Genomic DNA, 24,186 nt, shown 5'->3' with positions numbered 1-24,186 from the left:
GGCTGCGCTCGTCCTCCCGGCTGCGGCCGCGGCTGCCGGCGGGATGCTGGCGGGCCGGTCGCAGCGCCTTACCGGCTCCACATTGATCTGCCTCCCGGGAGCCTCTTGTATTATTTTTTTCTCTCCCCCTCCTCCGTCCACCCTTTATTTTCAAGGGAGCGGGGAACGACAAAAAAAAAAAAAAAAAAAAAAGAGGGAAAAAAAAAAAAAGAAAGGTGATGGTGGGGGGGAACCTTTCTATTATTATTATTCTAATATATTCTGGGCGCTTGTGGTTCCTGCAACCAGGCGGAAGTGAAACCCGTTTTCGCCCCCCTCCTCCTTCCGCGATGCTCCGGGGCTGGATGCAGCCGGGCGGCGGGAGGGTGGCCGGGGACCGGCGGGGTACCCCGGCGGCAGCGGCATCCCGGGCTTTCCCTCTTCCGCTCCCTCGGCCCGCAGCCGGGATGGAGAGAGGCGGTGCCGTTCCCGAAAGGCAGAGGTTGCTTTGGAGGCCATTGAAAAAAAAAAAAGCGGGGGGAGGGTTGGAGAGGCGGAGGGAGGGGAATAATTTTCCTGAAATCTGCCGGCGCTCGGCTGGTGGAGCCCGGTGCCGGGAGCCCGCATTGCCTGCGCGGGGCTGAGGAGTGCGGAGGGTGCGCGGGAGCGGGACCTGCGCGGCTCGGGTGCGGGAGGGGAGCTGGGCACCTGCAGAAGCGCTTGCGGAGCGGGGGCGGGTGTCGCCGGGGAGCTCGGTGGCCGCTGCAGGGGGACCCCTGCGACACCCGCCCCCGCTCCGCAGCCGAGCTCTGCTCTCGCCTCCCGAAGGCACAGCCTGGCGCAGTTGGGAACTTCAGTGACAGGCAATCACTGCTGGTGGCACAAGAGGCAAAGCTCTAAAATGCAGTTAAATACAGCAGTATCTGCTAGCTCCTTAGTGACATCCTGTGGTACGGGGGCACTACTGCTAATGGCCAGCGGAGCTCTGATTTTGGCCACTGGATTTGGCAGGAGCAGCTATGTACGGCGCAGTGTCAGGGTGTTTGGTCAGGGACCTAAACCACTCTCGGTGTTTTTATTTTAAATCACTCATCTGCCTTATGCTGCTGCAGAGCTGCTCTGTTTCTAAAAGGTAACTGGCTCTCAGACACTCTGGGGATTTGTGCTTTATAAATGTGTAGCATCTTCCATGGCACATTATAGAACAGAGAGAGCTCAGATCTAAGTACTGCAGCTGGCCTCCCGCCTAGACTGAGGAGCAGAGAGTGAGAGAGACACCAAATGAACATCTAACTAACTCAGGCAAATGTTAATTTCTTAACTCAGCATGTGTCATCATGTTGAAACAGACTTGCAGAACATCCCCTCCAGCCAAGAAGCACAGGAGTAGAGATGAGGCAGTGAAACCCTGTCCCTCCCTAAGTCTTTGGTACTCTAGGGAATTCCACTGTCCTCCTCCCCTGTCACACAGCACACTGGGGTGCTCCAGTGACCTGTGGCAGACAAGGCAAGAAGTGAAGCCAGTGAAAGAGAGCTGAGCACATGGATCAAAAGACCACAACCTGTCTCTAGGCAGCACTTAACAGGCATAGCTGGGCTAACTGGATTCCAGTTTACAGGGATGCCACTAGTCATGAGGATTTGGGGGAATCAACCTAAAAATGTCTTCACAGCCCCTGACAAGCTTGGTAAGATCCATCCACTATGTTTACAATGCTTACATTGCCCAGATCAGAAAAATTAAGGCTAGCCTGGGCAGGCCTGAACACATAGCAACTGAAAATCCTGCTAATTGTTTGGAGGCTTGTGAGTGCTGGCTGTAGATGGACTGGAAAAGGCTCTTCTAAACTCTTTTACAAGAGTAACTCACATCAGATGGTGCAGATGTTCACAAGAGATGACTGAGACACTCTACTGAGGTCTGTTGTCCCCAAAAGCCACCTGCTCACAGCATCATGGTAGAACTTAACCCCTGTAAAATTCTGGCACTGCCCCTTCTTTGTGGGAAAAGTGAAATAGTCAATGATGGTGACAATCTGTTTCATCTGGTGGCAAGTTTAGGACCAGAGGTCCTCTGCAGATTCATCCCTATGCTCAGTTTTGTGTTAAACATTTCCTTCACATTCCAACAGCACCGGAGTTGCTCAGTCAGCTGGCTGCATCTGTCCCACAGCCTCGGGGTGTCTGCAGCCTCTGCCATTGCTAGTGGATGTCTGAACAGCCATGTCAGCAGAAATGCCCTCTTCTAGGTGGGACTGGCCAGAAGATTGCATCTCATCCTATGAAGTGCATGTCTGGACACACTGATGCATGAATTTGTGTCTTGCAGCTTAATTACTGCAGCTCTCTATGCTTTGAAATAAACCACAGCTGGTGTAACATACAGCAGATGTCTGCTTAGCAATGGAGAGCAGCCTGGTGCTTTGCTCTCCCTAGTTTCTTATTAAGTACAGACTTCGTCTTTTCTGATATTCAAAGCCCTTCATAATCTTCCATAGCCAGCTCCTCCTGGAGCACTGCAGCCATTGACAAAGAGGTAAGACAAGACTGTTGGACTTTCATCTTTTCCAGGCAGTATTTCTGCACTATGGAACTTATTTTGCTTCACGGAGATACAAATAACCCAGATCTCAATGCATTCAGAAGTAAACGCAGAACTTCTCAGCTTCATTTCTTTACACAGAAACATGCAGAGAATGCTAGTACCCAGCCCAACAAATCCAAGCCCTATAAACTAATCAAGCTATTCCTCCTATGGGCTAGATAGAAAGCAAGGCAGAGAAGGAAACAGCTTTTTTCTATTTTAAAATACTTGGGAGGCACACAAGTCCCACAGAGATGGGAGCCATCTAAATATATATAGAGACCTAGCAAGATAAATGAATCCATCTGTTGTAATCTAGCAGTTTCATAAAACCAATGAAAAAAATTGACAGTTTCATGAAACCACTAAAATGTTATTGATACTTTCAAGTTTTTCAAATTCTTCTCCAATGTATATGAATGTAGAAAATCAGCCATCCACTGTCAGATTCCTGAAATGAATAGGTAAGGAACAAGACTGTGCATGAAGCTGATGCAAACAAATCCACAATGTAATTAAAGCAAATTGCCATTAACAATCTAACACAAACTATTACAAATCCCTCCTCACACCCCAAAATACATTTCTGATTTCCATGATATGTCAGCACACACATCCACCGCTACCCCTCTTCCATCCCAGGGATCTCAAAGCATCTCACAGATGGTGCTTAACTGAAGCCTTACAACACTTCCATTCTATTTCTCCACAGGGGAAACTGAGAGGCACAGAGATTTGCTTATCGACTAACAGGAAGCATTAAAATGCCCAGAAAGACGTAGGTGTCCTATGTGCACATATGCCTTGCTCTTACTACTAGATAGCACTTCCAGTACAAGTCTGGTTGAAATTAGAGAAAGTTGTTCTTTTAAAGACTGCACTGAGCAATCCTCTGACAGCTTTACAGGCAGAGAAGGGCAGAGAAATAGTGTTTTGCATCATCCCAATGAGTGATGCCTTTTTTCAGCTCTGTGTCTGAAGAGCCACGTGGCAGCTATGGAACAGCACCCAGTATACTGTGAATTCACACCAGTTTTTGTTGGTTTCAAATGTTCATATTTTGGTACAGCCAAGTGACGGGTGTGGGAAACAGCCAAAGGTTTCCATACATCAGGGAATCCTACAAAACATGTAGCAAGAAAGTCACTGCATAAGCACCCAGTCTATCAGCCATCATCTCACAGGCATGTTGGTGTGTGCTCTGAGACTTTCCAGCAAAGCAGGCTAGTCTGGGAAGTGGGAAAACAAATGTGCATTAGCCAGTGAGCTGTATTGGGCCTCGGAAATGTTTCCCATTAAATGTGCAGGTTCAGCTTCCTCCCTTCCCTCTCCTCTTCAGTACATGCACACACTCCATCTCACTGTGATTTATGGTACAGTCCTGCTATGATCTTTCTTTGGGTAAACATCTATGCCCAGAGTGCAAGCAGAGGGCATGAGTCCGAGGAACAGGCAGCACAGCAGATTTGACAAGCTGAGTCCTGAAAAATATCCTCAGTTAAAGTACAGAGATACCCATAGGCCTCAGGGAGCTACCAAAATACACATCAAACAATACTGTCCATTAAAAAGGCACCAGCTGTACTACTCTGTGTTCACTTACTCTCCTCCTGGGAGAGAAGGGAAACTATACAACAATCAGTCCCACAGTCCATAACGCAAAGTCCTGACTAGGTGTTACTGTGCATATAGAGCTTTACATACTGAATACAAGGCTACCCAGCAGCTCTGGACATCATGTACAATATAACAAAAGAGGGAGCTGGCAACAGCTGGTCACTTCTGGACATCATGCCTGGGTTATTATTTTATTGTGCTCCTCTATTTTCCTTTTTTTTTTGTTTGATTTTTTCCTTCTAGAATTTGGTAACTGATGTCTCACTGTTATTACCAGTATTTCATTAATAATATTCTGTCAGTGTGTATAAAAATGACATAGTTCTCCCCATAAATGTTACAATATGAAAAAACAATCTGCTGTTAATAAAACAGAAACAAATTCCCAAAGGAGATGAATGCTCTTAAAAACCACAAACTTGAAATAAAAAACCACTCTGCTGCATTTGAAGTAATTACAAGACAAAAATGATGAAGACTGTTTCTCCTCAAAACTTGGCAATTTTTATATCATGCTACTGATATTCTTAATGAAAAATGGTGCTTTTATTCACTGCCACTTCTTTTACTTTGGCCGATGCTGTAGCCAAACATCTGCTTGTTAAGTTAGCAGAGTAAATTGATGGTTAGTAACTCACAAGTTTCCAAAGAAGATCTCCACAGACATTTCCAAAGGAAGACCCTGTCTGAAGCTTTGTGAGGATGCACTTAGGAGGGGATAAGACTATGAAGAAACAGAAAGGTCCAGACAAAGCATCCATGTGAATGTTGGACAGGTTGGGCTCTTCAACTAAAAAGCCTCAATGGAAGATTAGATGAGGCTAAAAGCAACGGTGAGGTAGCAGATCGTTCACTGCTCAAAGGATCTGTTCCTTTCCCTTCTATCTTTAGAGAGCAGCAGAGGAAAACTAATCATTATTATTACAGTTACACATTCTGAACCTGTCCCTGCTGACATGTTGATCCATCTTTATACTGGAAAAAGTCTTAGGAGGCAACCCAAATATATCCCAACAGACAAAATCCGGTATATCCAGGATTTAAGACATAAATCCCCAAAGAGCCTCCTATCCAAGCAGATACAATCCAGACAATTGTTAGCAAGTCTCCCAGGTCCTTGGCTTACACCATCTCTACATGCTGTGCCAGGCTAATTGAGAAGTGTCAGACTTTGGGACCTTCCAGTAGCAGGTATAAAAAAAGGCATCATTATGTGGCCAGACTCTAGCAGGATTCCCATCAAACTCCCTTCCTTTCCTATCACTGACAATCAATTATCACACACCGGGGTTGAGACAGAAAAATAGTACTAGCAAAAATTAGTGTATTGACAGAATAATAATTTTAAAGAGATCTAAAAGAAACCACACAAATACATGTGTAAATAGTCTTACTATCCTCACAAGGCAATTAGATCTGTTAGGCTGAGGAGTAGAAAATGATGACTCCTCATTTTTTAAATGATAATGAGCTTCTTGCAGGCAAACTACACAGCCCAGGAGACTAAATCCTCAGACTATGCATAGACCACGGCAGCACAGAGAAAAAGAAGCAAGTTTCTTCAGAGCAGTGCCAGAAACCCAGGAATGCTTTCTCCCAAAGGCAGTGAGGAAGCCTGGGTGCCAAGACATTAGGAAAAATTGTATGGTTTCTTCTGTCTGTGACACACCTGCACAAATGCACTCCAGCTTGTTTTCAGCTGCAATGGGAACTGAGGGTGTTAATTACTTTCTTACAGTATGGAGGTGTCAGACTGTGAGTTCAGCAGCACTAGTGTAAAAGTGAGGAACTCATTGGGATACAGATGATGTCAGGATCAAGTTCTGTACCTTTCAGCATGTTCTGAAAATAAACCACCTCTGACTACGGCTGGCTCACTTTTTTCAGACTCCATAAGTTATTGTATAGTGGCAGGATATAACTCAAAGCTTTGTACTCTCTGTGCTGCTATTAACTGCTAGCAATGAAGACATTCACTACAACACACACAGTAAGATGAACAAATAATTGTGCAATTATTTCCTAAGCAATACTTCCTTACCACCACTAAGGGACAGTGTTTCCTACATTTCCACTAGTAAGAATGACATATCTGCAAGTTCAATTTTAATTAGCAATGGTTAATGCCTCTTTTTAGGGCTTGAAGTGTTTTATATTCTATGCTATGCTTGTTTAAAGAGCTACTTCTTCCTGACACAGTGAATTACAGGCCCATTTATTGTCCTTTCACTACCACTAGCAGGCTACACTAATAAATCAAACAAGCGTACTAGTGAAGGTAATTCCTTCTATGAACTTATAAGCCTAAGAGAATAGCTAGTCTAAAATAACTGGTTTACAGTCAGGTTTCAATCAAAAGGCATAAATGGCTTTGCAAAACACATCACTTTTTGCATATTAATTTAGTTCAAAATATGTAATTTGTATCTGTGAAAACCTCATAAACTGTCCTCATCCATGTCAGCAATTCAAATATTGGTAAATCTGCAACCTGATGCTCTTTGATAGTTACTGAGTCTATTTCCATTTGTACCAGAGATGCTTCTGGTGGAGATAGTGTCTGCTACATTCAGAGGCAAAACTTCACTAGCTGTCTCATTTCTTCAGGTGTGTTTTGTGTTCTGGAAAATAGTTTAATCATCTTGAAACACTCCACTAAGTAACCTTCTCTCAATCTCTGTTTTTGAAAAATACTCTGAAAGTCCTACTCTCACCAGAAAGCAATTCATATACTATAAGACTGTGGCTTATTTACAAAAGGTGAAGCTTTTATAGGATGATATAGCAGAGGTACCTGGTTATCCTCACTTTCACACTCATGCAGCTAGAAATGTGCATGAAGAAGTTGTTACAGTAATAACATATGACTGTATCAAGCCCAGTGCTGTATGATTTCAAGACTATATTCCAACATCTTGTTTGGTGTCTCGAACAATCAAAGACGTTCAAGTTTGTTGACTACAAGATCAGTAGCTGTACAATCAAGCTGATACTGTAACTGCATAACCAAAATCCAGTCTCCTTGGCATCTCTTTGGTGAGACAAAGCACAAGGCACATCATACCCAATTAATAAAGAACAATTTAAAAGTAAAAAAATAGTAATGTTGAGTCCTGTGAATAGAAGGCTGTCCAGATTCAGTACTCTGCTGGATAGTACATCTAACTTTATCTACATAGATAATGCAGTGCAATTAGCCCCCACTGGTGCTAGGAAGAGACAGTGGCATAGCCAAGCAACAGATATTTTTACTACCCACCATCTAACCCTGCCCTGTAATTAACTGCAGAGCCCCACAGATTTCTGCCTGATTAGCTGTTTCAACTAATGAGAGGCTCCAGACTCAGCAAACATGAAGCCTGAATTACCTGCCATTCACGGACTGGTCTTAGTGACTGCACAGAGCAAACCACAGGTGCAGAGCTTTGCCGCAGAAGGGACACAAAGAGGAAAAGGGGGCCCACGTACAAATTGTGCACAACTCCCCCGACTTCAGTCACACATATTGAATGTTTTGGATGGTTACACACATGGGAGCAAAACCTGGCAGTTCCTGTATGGTCATTACCCAAGATATAAAATGTTTGACTTTTAATTAAGATCTACAATATCAATGTCACAAAACTAGTCTGAAATTACAAGAGCAGGGGCTGATCTGATTGTAAAAAGCTCAGGTATTCTATTGAAGGCCAATGCTCGGTCATAACCAGAGAAAAGTTGAGGTCAGGAGTCCAAGTTCAGGAGTGGAGAAAATAAGAAGCTGAAGGAAACATTATATCCTCCAATAATCCTTGCAGGAGATATGATTTCAGCATGAAAGGATGCAGTCCAGCTTTAAAGTTTCCAAGCAAAAATCATTCTACTATAACTCCACTGTGAGATAAAAGCAGACATGTGATCTAGTAATACTGGCCTCTTTCACTGGTGTTTTTATTGGTGCTGCCCTCCATATTAAAGAAAACAAACACTCTGCTTTTAATATTAAAGATAACTCCAACAGGTCTCCTTTGGAGAACCTTTCTGTGTTAATTCATTCCTTGTAATACAGTTAGCCTTGTGTAAATTTGGAAGGTGGCCTGTAAAAGGAAAAGCAAACATAGGATTGGTTCTTTTTAAAACTTTTCCCCAGCTTTGGGGATTTTTGTTTGGGTGGTGGTTTTTTTTTAATATCAGCTGCTTCTCCTTTCTCATTTAAAGGATCATGGTAGAAGAATAAGAGGCTGCAACCTCATATGTGGTTCTGCCATTTCTTAACTGAGGAAGAGGGAGATTTGGGTTCTCCTGAGACCTGAAATAACCTGAAGGAACGCATAAATACATGAAATAGCATGTTTATGGAGTAGAACCATCACTCAGTTGTTGTACACCAAGAGGAAACTCATGAGACTGTGTCTATTGCAATTCTACTCTGATCTTGATGGGTTCCTCCACACAAAACATTTCCTCTTAGTGTGTCTCAGTTTCTCTGTTTATAAAAAAAAAAGATAACACAAGTTTTAAAGTTCCGTCAGATAAGACAGCAGTGTAATAGCAGTTCCAGCCACAAAATCACCAGATGAGCTACAGTATGACACCCCCCCTTGTCAGCAGAGCCCTCTGTCTTCAGATGGGACACGTACATTTTGGCAGTGCAACTTGTATCATTGAGCTGTTGGAACTCCTGCTCCTTCTCCCTTTTCATAATGTGGCTGGATTCAAATGGAAAGGATTTTTAAAGACAATAATTTTGCTGTCAGCTAATAAAAAACTGTGGTGCAGAAAACCAAACCAAAAAGCAAATCATTAATGAGTTCAAGTAAACTGAAGTGAAATTTTCCTGCCCACTTCCACTGACCTGCAAAACATCTCATGATAATTGCTGGTATCCGTATTTCTGAATGCACAGAAGAGGGTGGAGCTCTTTGGTGATAGAATCAGTGGAGAATTCTCCCCTTACAAAGCAAGATGAACACACTAACTAATAAATCACTTTTGTTATTGATATAAGTCTGCTAACAGTTTAAGTTATTGAGTGTTATAGAATAATGAACAGAAAACCAGGAAGTCTTGTCAACAATAACGGCTGCCAGTGTCAACAGAAAAATAAGGTGTATTTGCTGAAACAGAAGTTAGAAATATCTTCCTTTCTCTCTGGCGTGTGCTTGTCAGCTGCTTATAGCAATGGACATCATCATTTACAGCAGTTCTCACAGATGAATACTTGGATGAGCTGGAGTGAGATAAGATGCTGTTGACCTGATCATTTCTGCAACCAAAATAGGTGACGCATAACTTTGCAACATCAGCAACATCCAGATTGCAGTTTTCCACAATGGAGTCCTCACGTGCTGCCTGAGGACAGAGTTTTACATTATGTATTTGCCCATCATGACAACAATCTGGGGAGAAGGCAAACAACTGAAAAATGGAAACATTGAGGAAACCATCTCTTCAGTTTAGAGCACCACAGCTGCTGCCCCAAACCATATCCTCCTACAGGAGGGAGACATTGGCCTTGATAATTAGCCAGACATCAAAACCTTCCTAGGGAATTCCTCCTCCTGAGAAGCACACGCAGATCAGAAGAGGACAGGCTGTCTAAACACAGCGAGCCTCCTCTCCCTTGCTGGGTTATTTTCTTTCTCCCTAGGGGAGCTCCAGCCAGGGGAAACTCCAGTTTTAACGGAAGGTGGCTTGGTTTCCTCCCTGTTTTTACAGCAAGAATAAGCTACAAAGACACCTTTTCGATAATGTCCAGTTCTTCAAAGTCAAGTTCTCTGCAGTACTGAAGCATTTAAAACTTCAGTTCTGCTTTCACTGCAGTTTTATCTAGTGACTGTATTTCTAACCCACCTGGAACACTGGTACCTCGATCTGAAGTGATGTCAAATAGCAAAGACATTCCATGACCCTTGATTCCCTGCTCATTCCAAGGAAACGTTGAGAACCTCACTCAGAAATGAAATAGTGTATATGTTCAACAAGTCAGAGGTGCTACATCACTGATCACTAGAGCTGGGCTTTCCAACTCTAGGAGAGACAGAGACTCAAAGGAATAAAGGTCTCACCTCCTTGGAGTTGGGCTCCAGACAGCTGGTTGCTGAACTTCTGTCCACTGCAGTTCAGATGCCATGCCTGATGGTACTTATAGGGAAATTGTATCAACATGAAATATCAAAATTGGATTATACTTGGACACATGCTGGCAAAGAATTTGCAATGGATTCAGAATAGCTGGAGATTGGCCACATCCACATAATATTCCTAGAGTTGGAGAAAATTTAACAGCAGTAAATTAGGAAACTTTGCCAACTTTAAAGCACTCTTGGCCCTCAAACTTGGGCCAAAACAATGAACTGGCACTCAAATGCTTTTTCCCTTATGCCAAATGCTGATAATCAGATAAGAGCTGGGCTGTAGACCACAGGGACGGGGATAGTGTTGCTGGAGAAGGCTGGGCTTTGGAAAAGAGCCTTTGTGGCAAAAAACAAGGAAGGTGTAATCAAAACCTAAAATACTTGCAGAGCTCTGTGCAGAGTGTGTAGGAGCAGGGCTGCTGAGGCATCTGCAAATCTCAGCTGAAGAGCACTCCGGACAGTGGATGTTGCTCAGAACATGCTTCTGCTGAGCTCTGCTTACCCACCACTTTGTATTCCTCACTGACAAATCTACAGAGGAAAATGGGAAACTGAATTGCTATAGTACGTAAAAAAGTTCCTTCCAGAGAAATATTTGCAGCATGATAGGGGGTAAAGGGGAGAGGAGGAGACAGAAATAACAAAAAAGTTTTAAAGGGGAGACACAAGATGTTGGTATCTATGTCTTTTGTCAGATCTCAGCCCTAGTGCCTACTGAGCTACACTGTGAAATTTGTATTTATCTCACAGACCTCTGTGAGGCTGCTTATACGTGACTGTGCTCCTCCCAAGCAATTACTCATTGCCCTGCCTGGTCCACTGGAACCCCACAAAACCACAAGACTGTATGTAACCCCTCTGGAGGAGAAGCACAGCCTTGCAAGAACCCTTCCCTCTACTTCAGGATTATTCAATGTCATATTTAAAAGATTCTCCCCATCTCTGGGGGGAAGATCTGTCTGATTGTATCTGTGACCCTGGCAACTCTTCACAAGCAGAGACAGCTGAGTCACTAATATTTAGAAAAATAACATAATTGACTGTATTCAGCCCTGTGGAGGACCCCTGCTGGGTATTCACAGTTAAACATTAGCAACTCGGTCATTTCTGGCAGCCTTTGTGAAGGGTTGCCAGGGCTGTAGATTCAATTAGATGACCTCCGACAAACCGATTTCCACTGCAAATATCTTAAAAAAAATACATTAAATCCCCAATAAATACAGTGAAATTGGAGGAGACAGCCTTTCCTACCTCATTGAATATCCCAAATCACCCTACGGCCCCAGCTAGATGTCTTGCCTGGGTGTTATGCATGCACGGGCTCTATTATCACCACTGCCTAATGTGATTTAGCACTGTCTGTGGATTGCACTCTTTACATCTGAGAATGTGACAGTGTCGCAGTTGGATGCAGATTAGGACACAAAATGATGTTGAAAAGGTAAAGACATTTGCATGTATCTTTCTTTTCCTTTTTATGGGGCAGGGGCGACTACTCTTCTACCACTACTGTTTTATCCTCAAACAGCTTTTTTTTTTTTTTCATGACTAACCATTGAATTATTTTGATGTAAGAGGAACTAAGATGAATTGCCAGATCCAGTGTTTTGTACTACTCAGTACAATATTGTTGGAATAGCTGGAATATTTACTTCTTGTTAATCTATACTAAAAGTGATTAATGTACCACTAAGGTAACTAGAAGTGAGATTTTTAAATTCTGTTTTATTAATAGAGTTTTATGACAAGCCCTGTAATAAAACAACCAGTGTGGACACTATTTGTTAACACTATCATAATGGAATCATTAATTACACCTTGTAATTGCCACTCATAATGTCTAAGACATTTCTAATTCAGCTTTTAAACTTCCCAATTGTAAGTTCCTGTCTGTCTCCTCAGACTACAGGATTTAATTTCAGTCAGCATATTCTGCCCTGGAAAATAGGTTCTTAGCTCAACTTTTTTGTTTGCTTTTTTTCTATCCTATGCAATTCTGAACAGCTACTAAACCCTTACCTTTCTTGCACGCATGAATGTTTGAGGAAATATAAAGAAACAGAGCAGTGCTGGATTCTCAAGATGTCTCTCCAGAGAGAAGCTTGATGAATCAATGTTTTATAATAATGTATCTCTTTGTTTGGGTTACAATAAGATATGAATTTAACAACAAAAAGTTACAGCAGGATAAGAGCTATTACAAAATTATTATCCAGACACCCAACAACTAGCATTCGCTCAAATGGCATTGTAATTATTCTTTGTACATGGTGTAAAATAATATACTAAGGGTATTTACAGAGAGGAAACTTTTCTTTACATATAGTGTAAATTGGTATATGGAACAGAGACACTCCATGGAGTTTGGTCTGATTTTTTTTTTCTCAATGTTCCCTGCTGAGCAGTGCCACAATTAATCAAGCTTTCTAGGTTTTAGTTAATTGCTGGACCCCAATAAATTGGTTTGTACTGGCATAGGTCCAGGTCTGATAATTTCACAGCCTTGGAAACTGCTGCATGTTCACACAAGAACCATGCAAGCAGGGAGCTGGGATAAAAAGAATAAAAGAAACTCTTGTTCTGTGAGGTTCCATTAATACTTAAAAACCCAGCCCACTAGCAACAGTGTCTTCACTGTTTGTTTTTCTCCATGTGTTTTATACTGATGTTTTTAATGATTAAAGGAAATCCCCCCGCTTCTTTATTTTAAACTTTTTTTCCATAGATAGTTATTCTCAAACAGCCATTTTTAATTTCACTAGTAACCTCTTCAAAATTTGCAACCTTCCCATCCTCTGCTGAAAATTCGTTGTGGCTTTTTGAGACAGCTTGGCTATTTTTTCCCTCTCTCTACAATTCTTTTCACGTGAAAGGATTATCATCTTCTGGTGAAGAAAAGTTCAAGACTGGCTTTTTGAAGTAGACAAGAGAGACAAGTGGTCCCACAGCCTGGCCTAACTCAGTGCTGGTGTGTGCCTCTCATGGTCAGTCAGGTGCTGAGTTCCTGTGTGCAGTCACAATCACGAAATCTGGTGTCACAGTTTAGTGCAAGTAAACGCATTAGAGTCTGTTATAAGTAAATAGACAATATTATTATCAATGCTAAAGACAGGTCCACAGCTATTAGTTCTTTTTACAACTGGGCTCAGTTACACAAAGGACTTTGCGTCCTCAGCTCTTGCTGGTAGCAATGGGATTTGCGAGTACTCAGCCCTGGCAGGCTCTGGCTCCATGCTGGCACACATTTGACTTTGTTCTCCCTAGAGAAGGCTCATTTGGCAAGTTCAGTTTTGCTAATGGGTTTCAAAAGCACTCTCACACCAGCAAGTTTCTAAGCAAAAGAATTACATAATACCCGAGGTGTTCGGTAACCTCGTTGTTATTGTCTTTGGCTCACCAAGGCGAGATTAGCAGCACTAATCACAGTTTTATAAAAGTATATTTGAATTGCAATTGGAGCCTCATTCAGTCTGCTTTGACTCCTTCTGTCACGGCTTGGAAGATAGGACTGACTGGGTTTATCTGGTGGATCTCAGCTGTAAAGAAATGCCTCAGCAAGTCGATATTTATCATGGTATTATCAATCTGTAAGATTTGTTGCTGCTTTTCTCATACATATCAATATCCTCAGCAAGTGCAAATCACTGTGATTCTTTTAAACCCCTGCAAGTTTTTACCAATTGTGATCCTAGTCAACAATTCCAGTGGCAGGGAAAAATGCCTATTGCTTTTCTGTGAACTACACCACTTTCTGCTGTTTTCAAGAACGCGTGGTACTGAAAAAAGCAATGAAGATGAAGCTCCTCCCAGAATGCTGAAAGAACCACTTATAAAGATTGTTTGATGCTGCATTTCACTTGCTGAAAATAGTCACCGAGACGCTATTGCATGCTATCTAGTATTACACTTTGGTAGAAGCGGTAACAGTATATTGTGCAGCCTTCCTGCCCACAAAATGCTGTCCATACAGGATTATAGACAAGAGTTTGGACTGAAGATTTGGACTTGCTGTCTTGAGAAAAAAATGCCCCTTTCAGTTTCCTCAAATATGTGGCATCAACTAGGGATTTAGAGCTCTATTTTCAACTACTTATTCATGTTATGCCTCCAATATACATTACATTTCAATACAAGACTAAATAATGCAAAAGGAATTCATTACTACTATTAATGGCTAAATATATCTATATTTTTTTAAAAAGGTAAATTAGATGGATAAACATACAAAGGGGATAAACTAGAAATCAGTGGGTTTTTGTCCAAGATTACAATGCACCATTGACAGTAAGATGTACCTGGTCAAGAATTTCTGAATTGGAAATTCAACCAACTGTATAAGAAGGTACAAGGAAAGACAGGACAGAGAGGAAAAAATTTCTGAGAATGTGATGAAGACCAGCCTTTTCACAATTTCATTGTAGTTTGTGTAGATTCCTTGGGCTCTTTTGAAAGTTTGAATAATAGCTGTTTCTACATATCTTGGTGATAACACTTCATTATTATTTCTCTATGCTCAGTAAACCACTGTGTTTTGACATACCATGGTGAAGCTCAGCAGCTCATGAATATAAAAAAAATCTGTATTCCTACAAATTGTCATAATTACATCTGCACACACACTGGGGTGGTAATAGGTATTTTGTAAATATCTGGAATGGACTGGGATGGACTGGGATGAATCAGAATGGAATGGAATGGGTTGGATTAGATGATTAGATTAGATTAGATTAGATTAGATTAGATTAGATTAGATTAGATTAGAAACAGCTGCAGATGAGCAGTTTGAAATCAATGCAAAATTCAGGAGGGCCTCACCCCTGAGTGCATGTATGTCCACTCTATACCTGTACATTGATATTGACATCCTACCTAGCAAAGCCTCATTTGCTTTAGGAAAAAATGAAAAACTCTGTGTTTCCTTTCTCCTGCATTCTTATGTTTAACTGGCAGCTCTTGAGACTCTCTTCTTACCTGCGTATTTGGAAGTGAGATTTAATGACATATAATTTATTTGCATTTTTTGACAGAACAATGAAAGATTTTCAGCTACTCTTCAGTCTCAGCTGAGTATGTCCACATGAGGATAATAAGGAATGGGCTGCAATTTGACATTTTATGTAATGTTGCCGTTGTTATTTAGCAAACTGTATTGAAATTTCAGATTCACTACGTCCATCTGTCTCACTTCTAAATAACTACATTAATTTCTAGTGCTAGAGGACTGAAACCCCACCGCAGATGAAGTCAGTGCTACAGAATGAACAGGAGGGTGGAGAATGTTCATGACTGTCCTATGCCATAATCACAAAATCATGCACATCTGAAGCCCTTTTTGTTTAACAGTATGTTTGAAGACTGCTTGATGAACATCCAGATTGTATTCCCAGTATGACAGTTGTAGGGCTGATCCAAACCACAAAAAGTAATTTAGAGATTTTTATGAAATCCTGTGAATAATATTTAGCAACCTAAGATGCATTTTCCAAAGGGCTCCACTGAATTTATAGGAATGTAAAAAGCAAAGGAATTAATAAGTTTAAGAACATCCTTTCATAGTTTTGCAGAAGTGAAAATTTGACCATTGATAATATTTTTTTCCTGAAAGCAAAGGAAAAAAGAAAAAAAAAGACAGGGAGGTAAATGAAAGTTGTGTCATGTATCTAAACTCATCTCTCAAAGTTCAGTGTCTGTTCCACTTAAGAAAACTCCACACGGTGTATAAACATGTTAACATTAGCATGAATCTTTTATCCTGGTTTTTTTTTCCCTCACAAGAACTGAGAAATAATAGCAGGATACTATGTACTGCTCAATCACTGGGAGGCACAGCACAAGGAGATGGACTTCTACTGTGAGTGTCACAGTGTATTAGCTGCTTAACTTCCATTATCTTTAATGAGAATTACACAGCTAAATCTCTGTGCTCTTAAAAACTTAGGGCATCCTTGAGTCTCTAATGCTCGTTGACAGGAGCAGTTCTTTCCAGACACCAGGACACAGAACATATTCAAGGAGTGATTTCTGTTTGGCAGCATGAAGGGTATAACAACTACATATCTGATGCTTCTCTGGAGCTCTCTGTGTCACACATGTGCAGCAGCCCTGAACCTCACAAATGGCAGTATCAGCCCATTGCTGAGCAAGAGCACAGGGCAAGGTGTTTGCTAAGTCATATCAGAGCTGTTGTCTAAGGGGAGGAAGACAGACTCCTTAACATGGGGCTGTATTAGCTCCGAGACAAGGCAAAGCATAATGGGCTGTGACAAGACACAAAGAGCTTTTAATTGTACTTACTCCTCAGTGGTACTTAGGCAGAGCTGGGAGAAAAGGAACAGTTTGGACATGGGTGCAGCACTACCAGGATCCAAGGGCGCTGGCAAACCTGTGAGCTCAGCAAGGGTCACCCACCAAGAGGCCACCTGTGAAGATTTAATTCATGCAGAATGTCCAGCATGTGTCACATTACCCTTTGACCTAACAACCGTAACACTTGCTGCGACACTATGGCACGTGAAGATGTACGACAAGAAAGAGAGGTCTTTGTACCTGACCAAGAAAAAAGCAGATCCTGACAATTCTAAGCTGCATCATCACTCAAAAGCCTGCAGGAACACCTCAGCAACTGAAGAACAGCACAGCCGGAGGGGCAGGATCAGGTCTAGGAGTAAGACATCCTGCCCTTGGAAGTCTGGGTTTCCATCAAGTTGCCCATTCAGTGAGTCCTGAGCCCTCAACTGAGAAAAGGGCTCTTTCAGCCAATTCTCTACAATGTAAATTTGCCCAAGAGTAGAAAAAGGATTCCATTTCGTATATTTGTATGTTCACGAAAGGTCTTACACTTTACACAGTCTCTCCAGAGACATTCAGACACCATCATCTTCTGAAACAGTCTTACAGAATGCAGTGGAAAGTGCTGGCACCTATAGCAACTTTCCCAAGGCACTCTTCAGGCCAAATAAGGAATTTATTTTCAAAGAATCTCTCTACAAAAGAATTTGGGTCACAGAGTCATACAGAATATTTCATTTCTCATTACTACTACACTAACTATGCGTAAAGAGTACTGCAACAATCACTGATGTCTTTGTCTACACACACTGGATTTTGTATCGGCACGGAGAAGGAAATACACATGAGGAATGCTGTGTAGGGGAAGTCTGACAGAGGTGGGTAGCTGTGTTGGATAAGTTGTTCTGGAGGATGTCTACACAGTAAAACTGAGCTCTGCCCAGGCCCAAAGCTGCACGTATCAAAGTGATGTAGATACTACAAAACCAAACTATCAAGCCTGCCTACAAAGACCATTGGATTCCTCTAAAAAGATTCGCAATCTCTTTTCTTTTCTCAACAGAATTACAATTTGTGTATTTGGTTTTGAGTAACACTGAAGGAAACAGACACTCACAGGCTGCAAGTCTTCTGAAAATTACACTATACGTATGCTCATTTTGACCGCTGTTATCCATAAAGAGAATACAATCAACAACACAACAAAAACTTCATGGACTAGAGACCCAGCACACAAAACCCAGCCTTCATCCAACTGTAGTAATACCAGGATCCAGAAAATCAAAACATTCTACTGGAATTTGGACAGCCCATGCAATGCCCCTTTTCTATAAAGAGATGTATTTTCATGATGTTACTAAGGGCATTTTAATATCTCATTAATTCCTCTGAAATCTGATGCCATATCAATTTAGGTCTAACATTGCAGGGAATTAATGGCTTTTTGATTTGGAAGAAAAATTATCACATGCAGAGTCACCAGCACAACTTTAGCCTCCTGTAAGGACAGCAGGACAAAAGTGCAGAGTTTCACTTGTAATTGCTGCACTAAATCCAAGAAACATCCCTGATGATGCAATCTAGTTTAAATTTAGAGCTGTCAAGGGATGCACACAATCGTTCCAGTAACAAAATCCTTTCTTTTCACAGTATGGTCTTAACTTCACTTCATTTACCTTTGGTGTTACACCCTTCACTCTGCATGTCCTTGTGGTGTCTGAACTCAATTTCTGAGACAAGATCAGTGGCACTGGTGAAGTGGTACTATGGCAAGATTTACCACCAGTCCCACACCCAGCAGGCTCCCAAATAGCCAAAGGCAGCTCCTAGGAAAGTCCCTCCACCCTATGCCAGTGTCAGTGGGAAGACTCTAACTGTCTTTAGGTCTAGAGCTCCTTGCAGAATGCAACAGGGTCAGTTCAGTCATAGATCTAAGTGCATGTTATTCATATGCCATCTCATCTCACAGGTTGACACCACACAGTCTAACCCAGCACAACATCTAAAGGAACAACATGACTACAACTTTAAAATTTAGAACCATGGGTGTACATGCTTAACTCTTCTCTCCATGAGCGTGGGTACACCTTTGAGCTCCCACAGCTCAGATTCTCTGCCTTCAAGTGAAAATTACCATCATATTTCTGATTCAGAGCTACCATTTGTTTTTCCGCTTGCCTGTCCCTATTTCACACAGTGGCTCTTCCAAAACTATCAGCCTGTGGCAGCAGCCATCACATTCAGAACTAAGAGCTTTAAGTGATGATTTTTCCTTAGGAACATGGATTACTGCCTGTAAGGCAGAGAGTGGAACAGGGACACAGAAGAAGTAGGCATGGAGCAGTGTTTTCAAAATGCTTAGTTCCAGAATGCAGTTTCTTTCTCACTTTACTAACACACAGCCCTGCTTGCTCATGAAGACACACAACGAAACCCTTCGTAAGTCAACTGTTCTTTCCGCGTGCTAATACAAGGTTTCACCATACACTGTATTTTCAATATTTTGTCCAGCTGAGTTACAATGGAAGAAATGAAAGTTCTGCTCAATTTTCAGCCTTCTGAAAATATCTACCAAGCTTGGGAGGTGTATGACCTCCCAGCAGTGCTCCCTAAACACCCCGGTCCCAAACTAGGGGAAATAGGTTGTAATTTGTTTCTCCACATGATGTCTTTTCATACCTCACCCTTTTTCTCAGATCATTTGTCAAGGGTTCACTGATCTCTTCTTATTAGTTACAGGGGCTACAAGACGACAGAAAAAGAATGTTTGACCAAGCATATAATGTCATGAGTCATGGGTTTAATTTAGTTCCACCAGAATCCCAATGTGACCTTGAAACCTTCTAACACAATAAATCAGAGCAGAGGGTATCAGCAGAGGGTGTCTGACAAATCCCAGTGGACGCTAACTCCATCGGGTCTGCTCCGGAGGGCACCCCGCGTGTGAAAAGCCCATTAAAGAGCCATCCCGGTGTACAGCCCTCTCTCTAAGCAAACCGCCCGTGGGGCTCGGTTACCGAGGAGGGGGCGGGTTGCGTTCACCCAGCCCGCAGCTCTGTTTGAAGGCACCGGAGCAAGGTCCCGCCAGCCCGGGTGCGGGTCCCGCCGGCCCGCAGGTGGTTCCCGCACGGCGGGAGGGGAGACGGGAGGGCGGGCGCCGGGCCGCCCGAGCCGGAGACCCCCGGCCCCCCGCCTCCTCCCGGCCCCCCATAGCGGAGCAAACTCCACCCCGGGCCGTGTCAGTCACGCTGGTTGTGCCGGGCGGCGGGAGCGGGCGCGGGAGAGGAGGGGGCCGGGGCGGGAGGCGGACCGCCCCACTCCTCCCGCCGCCGCTCCAGCGCCGGCCGGGCTGCGGACCTTGAAACCTTCTAACACAATAAATCAGAGCAGAGGGTATCAGCAGAGGGTGTCTGACAAATCCCAGTGGACGCTAACTCCATCGGGTCTGCTCCGGAGGGCACCCCGCGTGTGAAAAGCCCATTAAAGAGCCATCCCGGTGTACAGCCCTCTCTCTAAGCAAACCGCCCGTGGGGCTCGGTTACCGAGGAGGGGGCGGGTTGCGTTCACCCAGCCCGCAGCTCTGTTTGAAGGCACCGGAGCAAGGTCCCGCCAGCCCGGGTGCGGGTCCCGCCGGCCCGCAGGTGGTTCCCGCACGGCGGGAGGGGAGACGGGAGGGCGGGCGCCGGGCCGCCCGAGCCGGAGACCCCCGGCCCCCCGCCTCCTCCCGGCCCCCCATAGCGGAGCAAACTCCACCCCGGGCCGTGTCAGTCACGCTGGTTGTGCCGGGCGGCGGGAGCGGGCGCGGGAGAGGAGGGGGCCGGGGCGGGAGGCGGACCGCCCCACTCCTCCCGCCGCCGCTCCAGCGCCGGCCGGGCTGCGGGACAGGACCTGCTGCCGAGCATCCTCCGGCCGCGGGGCCTCGCTGCGCTCCCCGCTGAGGCAGGAGGCGGTGGCAGGTGTCCCCGACCGGGCAGACCGGGACCTTCCGGAGCGCCCGCCCCGCAGCGTCCCCGCAGCTCAGGCTTTAGCGGATTCCTCCCGCCCCGCTCCCGTCCGTCGGTCGGGGGTCGGGGAACCCGTCGGTCCCCTGCTTGCCCCCTCGCCACCGCCACTGCGGGAGCGGAGGGGAGACCTAAAAGCTCGGCCGAGCCGCGGGAGATTATGGCAACGTGAGTGGGAAGCGGAGCCGCCTGGCCGGAGCCCTCCCGCAGCCCGGCGGAGCGCAGAGAGCGGAGCGGCGCGGCTTCCCCAGCCGAAGCCGCTATTTGCGAGCGGTCTCCAGAGCCCGCGGCGGAGCGGAGCGGCCTCCAGCCCTGCCCCAGGTTTGTGAGCTTTTCTTTCCCAGGCAAGACCCCGGGCGAGGCGCGGTCCCGCTCGGAGCTGCGCCCCCGGGCGCGGGCACTGCCGCGGGGGCCGGGGTAGCGGCACCGGGCTACCGGACGCCTCTCCCGCTTCCAGTCCGGCTGCTTTCGCCCGGCCAAGGGTCGGGGCCGGCCGACGTCCTGCCGCCCCCGCCGCGGCACCGCCGGCACCTGGCCGGGCCCCGGGGCCGTGCGCGCCGCGGCTCCGCTCCCGGGAGCCCCAGGCAAGCGGCTGGGACCGGGACTGCCCCGACGGCAGCCCACGGGCGAACCTTCCCTGCCGGCCCCGGGCGGGGCTGCGGGGCGCTCCCGGGATCGGCGCCCGGGGGACGAGCGTTCTCTTGGAGCAGCGAGAGCCCCGAGTCTCCGGCCAGGGCTCGCTTGGAGACTCGCCTGCCTAACAACACACCCCCGACGGTAAAAGCGCAGGTTTGCGGGAATTAAAGCCTCGGGGAGAGCGGAGGGAGACGCGTCCCCTCGCTCCGTGTGATGGGGAGAACGGCGGCCCGTCCTGTGGGGTGGGCTCCGCTCCCGGCCCCGCCGCTCGGTCGCCGGCCGCCCCCGGTAGCCCCGCTCCTCGTACAGCCTCTTCCAGATAGTCTTTTTTTTGCATTAATCGTAAAACGTGGCGAGGCCGGACTCTGCCACTTGTAGTAACTCAACCGGGCTCCCTGGAGGGCGAGGCATAAAAAATAGAGCCAAACGCCTTATTTCAGTGAGTAACCCGTGTACGAAGTGGATGGCTTTCATTGTTTCTGCTAAGCAGAAAACACACCAATAATTAACAGGTTAATTCTGACTGAGATTATTTAAATCCAGGAATATTTTTAGGACATTGCCCTTTGGGGAAATAAAGGGAGTGTGCTAATAGTGAAAACTATGTGTTTATATTTGGAGTAACAACAATGCAGAAATTAAAGAGAATTAAGAAAGACATCAAAAGTCCCCATCCCGTTTCTGTTATTAACTCCTCCATTTCACGTTACCAACCAGCATTTCTGAGCATAAACAACCCAAGTTTTAAAATGCTCTTCTTTTTGAAGACCTGGCATTTAAAATGGATAGATTTCTGAGCCTTCCTACTCGAACTAACCAATCTAGCTAACAGGTAAAGTGCTGCACAAAGGATAATTGTGCTCCATTTATAGATATTGTTTGCTTAAGCAACCCCCAGGAAGGCCAAAATATTTAAACATTCGCATTTCTGCTAGTCCCAGTGATGTGCTACTGTTGTTCTCAATGCATGCATGGTATCCTGGGACTAAATTACAAGGTTTTGATTTTAAACAAGGTTTTAAAAGATTGTTTGGGTTTAAAATGTCCTATGTGATTTGAACACGGAAGGAAAACATTACTTAAACTTTTCTTCTGAAATTGGAATATTGTTGTCAGCTTGCAGAATAAATGGGAAGTTGTATTTTGGTACAGCATAGTGACAATGCTTTTAAGATTGTGGGGTTTTTTTTAATGTTTTCAGATGGAGTTTGCATTATTTTGAATGAGCTTACTGAGTATAGACAGAGTGGCTGCAAAGCTCGGGTTAGTTAAGGAAGATGTCCGTTTTGATTGTGGTTTGGGAATGTAGGGAACGCTTAAAGAGTAAAGGCAATAAAACCACACTGGTACAATCAGATCCTCCACCCTTTGTTACAGTATCCGAGATCTCAACAGTCTTAAGAGGAAGATTTTCTTTTTAAGTGCTTGTTAACTTACTGTTTAGTTCATTTCTCTAAGTTACACACCACTTAATTTTGAATATACATGTATAAATTATTATGTCTGCTTTGGTTATCTGTGAGCTGAAACATATTCATGTACAGTTCTATTATTTACATGAAATATGAAGAAGTGAAATTAGTTTACAAAGCAGATTGCTTATTTTTCCAACACTGAGGATTTTTTTAAAAAACTTTTGTAAAACTAATTCTGAATCCACATCTTAAAATCAGACCCGAATCTTTCCAACATTGTAAATGATGGACAAGTGTACTCTGGGAAGATAATGCTTTTGCAATGAATTCTGATAAACTGTAAAGCATCAATATATTTCTCAATTTAGAATCTTAGGTTGGCTATAAAAAATTAATAAATTCTACTTTAGTTAATTATTTTTGCCCTTGGTTTTTTCATTATAAAATAATTAACCTTTTAAAAGCCAGAAAAAGATAAACAGAATGGTGCATGCAGCAAGTACGATGCCATCTCTGCAGCACACAGAGAAGAATACCTTAAGTATTGCCCCATATGCAAGAGTTTGATACTAAATGTTTACAAGAATGAAGATGAAATGTCCTTGCCCCATTCCACTTTCTGATATCAAGGCAACAGAAGGGTTAACTCCAGAAAAATTAATTATACACAATCCCAGAACAATAGTAGTTGGGAGAGGGGAGGAGGGGTGAATTAAATAGTGGTGGAAGCCTGTTGGATGCAGAGAGGAAAGCTCCCATGGACTACAGCATGGCCAGCAGTTCACCCTAAGCCTGGATTTCCACAGTGCAGGCCCATACACCAGGTACACCCAAGGTCCATTTTACCATGAAGCAAACATGTTACAACTGAGACCTGTATCTCCTAAGTTACATCCAAAAGAGCTGCTCTACAAGAAAATCTTACAAACCAGTTTCTTGTGAAAGAGAACTTGAAGAATTTAGATTCCTTACTTGCCAGATCTCTCTGTTTTGGAATAAACTAAGGACTTTATTAGAAGTAATACCCAGTTTTCAGCTTTCATGAATGGGGAATGTGGCCCCAAAAAAGAAACAATATGAAGCCAAAGTTGTTTCCATGAAATGAAGATCTATGATATAGACTGATTTTTTTATTCTGGCAGTTTAGGATTTCTGAGTGTCGGATGCAGTCATGTCAGAAAATGTAATTATCTTACAGGATTTTAGTTGAATTAATTTAATCTTTTCTTCCCAACAGCTCAACATTCTCTACTTTGGAGGCTCTTTCTTTTCCATTTGTTGATAAAGATGAGAAAAAAGTGGATATTGGAGGATTTTCATTTTATCTTTTTTGGTGTGCTCTGTCTCCTTTTCATAGATGGAGGTAAACTAGAACAAGTAAAACGTAAGTAGACTTCAAACAAAGCTGTCACACTTATCCGATTTGATGTTTTCCTTCTATTTGACAAGTGTGGTTCAGAACAGATCTTCAGACGAGAATGTCCTAAACTGTGGAACTGTGTTCTAAACCTTCTAACATTCTTCCTGCTTCTAACCCTGAATTTAGTAGA

At 43.9% G+C, this 24,186-nt stretch overlaps 2 protein-coding genes across 3 annotated transcripts in view; one reads left to right on the top strand and one right to left on the bottom strand.

Moving 5' to 3' along the window:
* Positions 1-246: 246 nt before the first annotated feature.
* LOC106895493 (translation initiation factor IF-2-like) lies at positions 247-20,320 on the bottom strand. The gene is made up of 4 exons (XM_014954925.1): positions 20,127-20,320; positions 19,602-19,949; positions 653-852; positions 247-485 (listed from the first exon to the last, which is right to left on the bottom strand). Exons 1-4 carry the CDS (start codon positions 20,318-20,320, stop codon positions 247-249), a joined length of 981 nt encoding a protein of 326 aa, XP_014810411.1.
* Positions 20,321-20,427: 107 nt separating this feature from the next.
* CHRDL1 (chordin-like 1) overlaps positions 20,428-24,186 on the top strand; it is a 42,701-nt gene continuing 38,942 nt past the window's right edge. The window contains exons 1-2 of one of the 2 annotated variants that reach the window (XM_014955377.1): positions 20,428-20,906; positions 23,874-24,020. In XM_014955377.1, the coding sequence (XP_014810863.1) occupies positions 23,924-24,020 (97 nt within the window). In that variant the 5' untranslated portion in view covers positions 20,428-20,906; positions 23,874-23,923. The remainder of the gene's footprint in view (positions 20,907-23,873; positions 24,021-24,186) is intronic. The other variant, XM_014955376.1, reaches the window with a different exon arrangement.

The sequence above is a fragment of the Calidris pugnax genome, unplaced genomic scaffold (assembly GCF_001431845.1).
Source record: "Calidris pugnax isolate Ruff unplaced genomic scaffold, ASM143184v1 scaffold38, whole genome shotgun sequence".
In the NCBI taxonomy this organism is placed as follows: domain Eukaryota; kingdom Metazoa; phylum Chordata; class Aves; order Charadriiformes; family Scolopacidae; genus Calidris; species Calidris pugnax.
This window is presented reverse-complemented; position numbering and strand designations above follow the sequence as displayed.

Excerpts from the sequence above, each read along its gene's own strand:
- LOC106895493 (XM_014954925.1), bottom strand. The coding sequence starts at position 20,320 with ATGGGGGGCCGGGAGGAGGCGGGGGGCCGGGGGTCTCCGGCTCGGGCG. Across the intron at positions 19,950-20,126 it reads CGCAACCCGCCCCCTCCTCG|GTTTCAAGGTCCGCAGCCCG; the intron begins GTAACCGAGCCC and ends TTGTGTTAGAAG. Across the intron at positions 486-652 it reads CCCGCACCCGAGCCGCGCAG|CAACCTCTGCCTTTCGGGAA; the intron begins GTCCCGCTCCCG and ends TGGCCTCCAAAG.